Source organism: Montipora capricornis, chromosome 5 (genome assembly GCF_036669925.1).
Source record: "Montipora capricornis isolate CH-2021 chromosome 5, ASM3666992v2, whole genome shotgun sequence".
NCBI lineage: Eukaryota > Metazoa > Cnidaria > Anthozoa > Scleractinia > Acroporidae > Montipora > Montipora capricornis.
Window position 1 is genome coordinate 11,118,159 of NC_090887.1, and position 8,456 is coordinate 11,126,614.

Below are 8,456 nucleotides of genomic sequence, written 5' to 3' on the forward strand. Positions count from 1 at the left end.
AAGGCTTAAAACGTGGGTCACTTAGTGTTTAGTTAACATAGTTTTCAAATCTAAAGAAAAATATGAATTGATTTTCTGGTCACAGGGGCACTTTAAACCTAAAAAATTCAGGATTTCAACGGGGTTTGAACTAGTGACCTCGCGATTCCGGTACGACGCTCTAACCAACTGAGCCATGAAGCTACTGACGTTGGGAGCTGGTCATTTGTGGGTTCTAATGTTCCCGTGATGGATGAATCAACGAATGGATTGATCCTAATGAAATGATATTAAAGGAATCGTATATTGATCTGTGGATATGAAATTAAGAGAAGCTATGATCCTCGTAATCTTCAGGCTTTTCCACGCAATTGTTAAAATTGCGTTCATAACTGCGAGGATCTTAGCTTCACTTGATTTCATATCGCAGTTCAATACATGATTCCTTACACACATCATTTCATTCGTTAGAACTCAAAGCTTCGTGACGAAAAGTGTCAATCGAGTATACATAATTTAAGTAACAACTGCAAAAGAGATATAAACTTTGAAAAACTGTTTGGCTGAACAGTTTTCAATAGCTCTAATTTCAATCCATTTTATTTTCCTTCAATTTTTCCCTTTGTATTTGTTGTTTTATTCAAACCTTTTTAAGACTACGACAGGCATGTTTCGGCAGTTGCCTCTGCCATCTTCAGTGTGAAATGAACAATAAATTACAGTGAAATATAAATACTAGAGAAATTACAATAATAATAATGACAATAATTAAGACTACGACAGACATGTCTCGGCAGTTGCCTCTGCCATCTTCAGTGTGAAATGAACAATAAATTACAGAGAAATATAAATACTAGAGAAATTACAATAATAATAATAATGACAATAATTAAGACTACGACAGACATGTTTCGGCAGTTGTCTCTGCCATCTTCAGTGTGAAATGAACAATAAATTACAGTGAAATATAAATACTAGAGAAATTACAATAATAATAATGACAATAATTAAGACTGCGACAGGCATGTTTCGGCAGTTGCCTCTGCCATCTTCAGTGTGAAATGAACAATAAATTACAGAGAAATATAAATACTAGAGAAATTACAATAATAATAATAATGACAATAATTAAGACTACGACAGACATGTTTCGGCAGTTGCCTCTGCCATCTTCAGTGTGAAATGAACAATAAATTACAGTGAAATATAAATACTAGAGAAATTACAATAATAATAATGACAATAATTAAGACTACGACAGACATGTCTCGGCAGTTGCCTCTGCCATCTTCCGTCCGTGTGAAATGAACAATAAATTACAGTGAAATATAAATACTAGAGAAATTACAATAATAATAATGACAATAATTAAGACTACGACAGACATGTCTCGGCAGTTGCCTCTGCATCTTCAGTGTGAAATGAACAATTAGTATTATTGTCATTATTATTATTGTAATTTCTCTAGTATTTATATTTCACTGTAATTTATTGTTCATTTCACACTGAAGATGGCAGAGGCAACTGCCGAAACCATCTCGATGCATTAACTATGATATAGTCAAGACTTCATTTCACGTAAGTAAAATTCTATTGGTCTTGTCTGGACCACGTGCTCGCTCTCGGGTTCCACGGCGACCCTGTTACAATGATGATGACAAGACAGCAAGAAAAAGGGCCGCCTAAATCCCTGGACATTAGAAAGTAACATGAAGGGATGTAATGTTGAGTTGAGTAAAATGAGCAACACTGTCAAGTTATACACATTTGAGCCATACGTTATTGAAGAAGGAAAATATGTCAGTAAGTAAGTCGTGTAGTTTGGAATGCGACAAACCGTATGTACAGCGGTAACTAAAACAAGAAGTCTTGTGAGGTTTTTCCGCGCGCGAATTCGCGCAGCTTGCGATATCTCTGTGGCTACCCGTTGTCTTTTCCATAGAATGAAGATAATTTGAGAGTACAAAATAAACATCACAACCACTGAGCTTGTGCCAAGAAAAAATACACACGCTACGTAAGCTTTAGGAGAGATCCAGTGAGGCCATTCTTCAACGCAAAATTGTGTTTGTTCGTCGTATGCAAAGACGACCATTGTTGGTAGATTCGCCGCAGCGGCCGTGATCCAACAGATGGCGACAACTGTCTTAAGGCGCAAAGACGTTAAAGTTGTCCCTTGATTTGGAGATCGGATCGAAGTGAAGCGTTCAACAGCAATGGCGATGAGCAGAAACCCAGAGGCTGTAGAGCTTGTCCACAAAACTCCACTCCCTGTGATGAACTTGCACAGAAAGTCGCCTGTTTTGCCGGTCGGATGCCGAAACGCTTCACTAAAAACGTGTCGCGGCAGAATCCACAAACCGATCATAATGTCCGAGATCGCCAGGTTGAATATTAGGTTGTTCATGGGTATCGTTAAAGACTTGCTTCGATACATTGCGACACAAAGAATCACGTTAAACGTTATGCATATTGTTTCCAAGATGGAGAAAAGAGTAAGAAGAACGATATCAAATCCGCTGGTCATGGCGTCTTTGTCAAGCCACCAGTGCTGAAACTGACCTTAGGTCAATTGAAGAAGCTCTGCTGCTTTTAATGGCCGGCTATCAAGAACTTTCACGCCTGAAACAAATGCAATTAAAGGAGTTAGTGGCGCAAATGTAAAAAAAAAATGCTGCTTTGTTATGACGTCAGTGTTTTAACAAACGCTAAAAATTTTTCAGTAATATTTTGACTGAGCAAAAGAAAACAAATCGCCGTTATCTTTTGACGTTTTATCACTGTGATGGTCAAAATAGAGCAAGTTTCAATCGAGTGTCGTAAAACCAAAACCAAAGTAATTACTTTAGCCAATCAGAAAGGACGGAGACAATTCGGTAAACGAATCAAAACTCGAAGTAATATTACACGTAGTCGACACAAAGCGCGGGAAAATGTGCACGCGCGAGCCACTATTGGTTTTGGTTTCACTTCTGATTGGTTGAAAAAGTGGCGCGAGAACTTAGAACCAATCACTGAGTGAACTTGTCATAAACCAAAGCAATTTGCTCAGTAATTACTTTTGACACTCAATTGAAAACCACTCTATAGTTATTAGTTCCAGCTACTGTTAAGTTCACCCCCATAGACTGACGAAAATCCAATTCGGTGATTTACAGAGAAGGAACTTTCTTTTCTCTTGTAGATCTTACTCTGTCTAACGCCGGACGATTTCACTCGTCAAGGGGGCTGCTTTACTGTGAAAGCGTTAAGAAAGTTATCAGAATATCTGGCCACTTGGTGGTTGTACATGTACTCGCAAAGTAGGGATAGCACATTTACCGATAAGGCGGCCATCTTGGATTATGTTGTTGTGAGGGATATATGATGGGCTGCCCAGGAGGCAGATACATAGAATCTGTGGGCATCATGACTTTGAAATCCACATCGGGAGAAAAGTTCAATGAGCAAAATCAGATTTTTAGATTTGATTTAAACTGGAAATCCAAAGATCTGGCTTTTAAGATAAAAATACGCACTTCCCAATCGATTTTCTAATTTCAAGATCAGTTGTATGGTAAAAGAAAAGATGCAAATATCTGTTAACTTGTTTCACAGGTACCGGTATTAGCATTTGCATGGGAGCAGGGATGGCGTAGTGGTGAGACACCTCCTCCTCCACTCGCATCCAACCCTGGCTGCCAATGTGGCCCGGGTTCGATTAACAGACTTGGCATCACATGTGGGTTAAGTTTGTTAGTTCTCCACTCTGCTCCGACAGGTTTTTCTCCGGTTACTCCGGTTTTTCTCTCTCCTCAAAAACCAACCAACCATTTCGATTATGATACGAGTTGATTTGGTTTGGTTTTGATATCTGTACTGCGTCTTAAGCTAAGCGTTAAATACAGCTGACACTTGAGAACAAAAACCCATTTTATACCCACATGACATTTGCCACCTTGGCACCCCTGAAAATATCTCCCTCAGAACATTAGGTGGCCGCCCTTTGTGACTTCTGAGCGTGCGCTATTTTTCCGGGGAACCGGCCGCTGAAAAAAACCATTAAGCACCGCGACAGCGCATGCTCTACATTTATTAATTTTGGATCTGAGTAGAAAATGAAGGCAGCTTTCAGGATATGAGATAAATTTCCTGTAATTAACTGATTTGACGATCTTCTTTACGTACGTTTTTCAGAATTACACACACTAAGTATATTGATGAATTTTAAAGGTTAATAATAATGGTCATTCCATTTTTTGCATGGCCCCCAGCCTTTCTTTTGCTGTGTTGTATAATTAAGTTAATAGGTTTTTTTTTGTGTGTTTGCTTTTAAACCATCTGTTCAGACGGAATAGTTTCCTGTGGGTAAAATGAATAAAAACAACAATTCTTTCGATTTCAATGAAAAATATAAAATCTTTGCTGGAAAATTGAGTTCAGGATTCAGAATTTTTTTCGATCACGCATAAAGTGCGTCAAAAGTGCCCTCAATCATATCGTTTTAGAGTCGGTAAATTTTCTTTGCTATCCCTAGGTATATTAAATTCTTATCCTCAAATGTTTGATGCAAATTTGTCTTCAAAGGCAACGGAGCCAACTGAGGGGGTATATCACTGAACCGAAGAAAAATCTCAAGACATAAAGTGCACTGATTAGAAACGGAATCGGCTAATTTTAAAGCCGATTTTGATAACGACTAAAAACCGAATAAAAAACTGCCCAACACCAAAACTGGAACGCGACAGATTTGCTACAAGTAGGACCGAAAGATGGCAAAATTCGATTCGCAAAACCAAATTCTTCGGTAATCCCTAATCAAATGGAGCTCACCTTGTCACCTTGTAGCTAAAAACGAAAGCGTTCGTCCAGTCAATGCTGTACCCATTGAAAAAGGGCTCCTTTATGGTTGATACAGATATGAGCTCACAGAGAGCATTTGTGCACGTAATATTATGAGGTCGAAACTCACAGCAATATCAAGGAGGCTCTAAACATGTCGTTTACGCTAAGATGAAATGAAAAGCTTTTCCGTAAAGATTTAAATATGTTTTGTTACCTCAGTACATTGTAACCGGAAATATGTCTCCCATTGATATAAAACTTAAGACCAGCTGTTCCCAGTTGTTCAAAGGTTTGGATAAATTTATCCGACCAGTGGGTGAGTCCCTATCTAGTGCATGAAAGATACTCCAAGTTGAACTTTGGCTAAGGTTATCGTTCACGCCCTTACTTAGATGTGCGATTACTCGATCAAATAAAGACATCTTTGAACAGAGACTGAAACTGTTGAATAGTGACTTACCCACCGGTTTAAGTTAACCGGGGGTCTGGTTTTGCGAGGTTCATCTGATATTAACGTTTTCCACACGTTTTAACTTCTACAGAGAAACCGGTAGATTAATGTAAACGTAAGCTTGCATAGGTGTTAAATATTTTTAATTAACAAATGAGGACAATTTAGTCGTTTTTCTTATAATTAAGGCAAGCAAAAACTTCCATCTTAAAGGAAAAACAACAACGATCTCGGTTGAAGTCACCTTCGTCAGATATTCCGAAAATTCATGAACGTTCGAGCAGATATGCGGTTATTTACTGCTGGGAGAACCAGCAGTAGGCTTAATATCAGATGAACCTCCATAAAGCTCGAAACGTCAGCTTTCCAACTCTTTCACGGTGGTTATTCGACCTTTATCAACTCGTTTGATAAAATCAATTTCTGTTAATTCAATCTCCCACCGACTTCAGTACCACAGTTTCTTTAGAAACTAAAATTTTGTCAACTTTTTTTATCGCTTTCTACAAGTTAAGTTATTGAACATTTAATAACAGCAATTTTGCGACCTTTTTGAAAAACTGAAATTGAGTGTAAACCTCTGTCAGTTAACTCGCCGTATTTCATATAGTACTTTAGTACTGTTTTAAATTTCAGCGGCTTACTCAACGTCGAAACATCTTTTTGGTAAATTTAAAATGCATTATTCAACAGAACACCCTCGTTCAGTTCGCTAACATTAAAATAAGCTTGTAAAGTAAAGTAACGTCGATAGCTCGAAACAGTAATTCAACTGACAAACCTGAGGTCGACGGTGCGCTCATTTTACTCCCCCCTCTCCATCAGTGCTCCGTTTTACGGGTATTTAAAGCTACTTAGCTACACGGAAAGGAAAGAAGTCGAAACAAGGATGCGAGATCCGGGAATTGAACTAAGAACCTCTTGCACCAAGGCCGCGCACTAACCGACTGTGCCATCCTTGCTCCTTTTAGGTATTGCATTCCAGTTTCTTTTTCCTGAAAGTGATAACATACAAGAAGACCAAACCACAAAATCTCACTCACCTACAACGAGCGGAATGGTCGAAGTTGGCGACTAAAATTTAAATCAATGTCTCAATGCAAACGATCGAGAAACGTTCATAGAATGCACAATGTCATAAGGTTCAATAAAGAAGCTGTCCGAAATGTCAATAAACCTTCAAGTAAAAAAAAAATGTCATCGATAAATATCCAATATCGGACTGAATGATTGGCAGTTGTGTTCGTTTTTTAACTTGACATAATCGATAAGTTGATTTTATGATCTGGCTAATGGCACAAATCGTCGCCCTGAAAGCACTTTTCTTATCTTGGACAACTTGACAGGAACTAGAGACGGGTAACCCGTCTTAAGTGTGAAAACGAAACGGTGTTCATTTTAGACGGATAATCCGTCCATTTTCACCCGTCCGATTATCCGTATAGGCGGACCTCAGAATATCCGAAATACTAAGCGAAGCACTCAATTTTGTTCTATTACTAAAATACACCCTAAATGTATGACACTATAAGCTTACATGTAAAAAAAAACAATGGCCCTGCAATTTAATGTTTTGTCGTTTTTGTCCCGAAAAACTGCAGGTTTTAAGTACAGTATTATTTTTTTAAATTGATAAAGAGAATCTTAAGCCGTATAATTAAATAGCGTGATTTTACATTAATAAAAAGGCTTTCTGAAATAAAATGAATGAGCACCCCTTCAAGAGATATGACTTGATGTTTCGTGCACGGCAAGTGAATAATTATTTAACGATTATTTGCCGAAGGCAAACTGAATATTACATTCAGTTTTCCTATAGTTTGAATTAGAATGTGCTCGGATGTTTGGCAGGGTGCGTTGAATTTTCCGTGCCCCGAAGGTGTGAAGAACTTGATAAAATGGGCAAAACGTTTGCGATTATGAAATGCCACATTATCGAATAAAGGATTAGTCATACACCACTGCAAAACCTTTCTTACAAAACAATTTTTTGCAACTCGAACATTGAGAGCAAATATGTTTCAGTTCATAGTCGATGTTTTGTGAATCGGAAACACAATCAGTGTACAATATATTACGCTTTAAATTCAAACATTTCAAATCCTGTTTGAGTTCAATAGGGTATTGAAAAACTGAAAGTCAATATTTGTGAGGTTCAGCGGCCAACCCAAGGCTGAAATTTGTTGTTTGAAAAAAAAAAAGTGATTCTCTTTACGAATATTCATGAACTTCAAGCCCGGGCAAACCATAGTTAACAGAGGGGACTGGTTTGGAGGCTCGCCAAACATCAGAGGAGCAAACAAAGATGCCAAGATTTAGGTTGGAAAGTCCACGACCGTGCACAATCTTTTGTTTTGCGCTCATACACTATGCATGAATGACGTAACCAACACGTTTCTCAGTGGTTTGTGCAAGGTCAAGGCCAAAAAAGAGAACAAAAACCTACAACAAAGAAATTTGTCGGGTTTCATAACCATTCCCTTCTATGAACTATGGGCAAACGACTTAAACATATGTTCCAACCGTGTGCCCCCCTCCTTTTAGATCGTGTTAAAACATGTTGAATCGATGTTGAACGAGTTTAAGGGCGGTGCCTACTAAGATATTTTTGCCCCGGAGTGTGATTATGCAGGACATGTAGATCTTAACCAGTGTTATTGAAATCCAGAAACATGTAGATCTTAACCAGTGTTATTGAAATCCAGAAATAAAATTGGGGGTAACCACGCATTTTTCAAAGATAATTCATGAATAATATTTGTAAAAAAGCTTTAAAATACAAAGCAATGTATGGCGTTCTTTCTCAAATTGAAGCTTAATTATCTCAAAAATGCGTGGTTACCCCCAATTTTCTTTTTAGATACGAAGAGTACTTACAAAGATCTCCTTTCTCCGGATAGTTTTTAACCGCGCAAAAATATCCTTGTACTAGTAAGCATCACCGATACGAAACTCGAGTATCTTGAGATGCGCAGAACGTATGCGCAATAACAATAGGCACCGTGCTTAAAAGCGTTTAAAACTTTCAACAACCATTGAACATTTCTTTTGTTTTCGCGAAATTATGTTGCATGAAGTTGAAACCTTTTCCACCTCTTTCAACCCTGTTGGGTATGGCCTGCACACTTATCGGTCTCTCAATGACGTAACCATAATAAAAACCGCGGTTGCAGCCGGGGAATGAATACCAGGCCTCTGGTGA

General features: G+C 38.2%; 1 protein-coding gene across 3 annotated transcripts; it reads right to left on the minus strand.

Annotated features, from left to right (window-relative positions):
• Positions 1-561: 561 nt before the first annotated feature.
• Positions 562-7,268, minus strand: LOC138049447 (somatostatin receptor type 4-like). Of its 3 annotated transcripts, none has more exons than XM_068895728.1 (2): positions 6,298-7,268; positions 562-2,601 (listed from the first exon to the last, which is right to left on the minus strand). In XM_068895728.1, the coding sequence occupies exon 2, from the start codon at positions 2,504-2,506 to the stop codon at positions 1,541-1,543; it is 966 nt and encodes a 321-aa protein (XP_068751829.1). In that variant the 5' UTR covers positions 2,507-2,601; positions 6,298-7,268; the 3' UTR covers positions 562-1,540. The 3 variants fall into 3 exon arrangements, with proteins under 3 accessions (XP_068751829.1, XP_068751830.1, XP_068751831.1); XM_068895729.1 differs by lacking the exon at positions 6,298-7,268 and adding an exon at positions 6,036-6,275; XM_068895730.1 differs by lacking the exon at positions 6,298-7,268 and adding an exon at positions 4,792-5,299.
• Between the last annotated feature and the right edge of the window lie 1,188 nt (positions 7,269-8,456).

Excerpts from the sequence above, each read along its gene's own strand:
- LOC138049447 (XM_068895728.1), bottom strand. The coding sequence starts at position 2,506 with ATGACCAGCGGATTTGATATCGTTCTTCTTACTCTTTTCTCCATCTTG.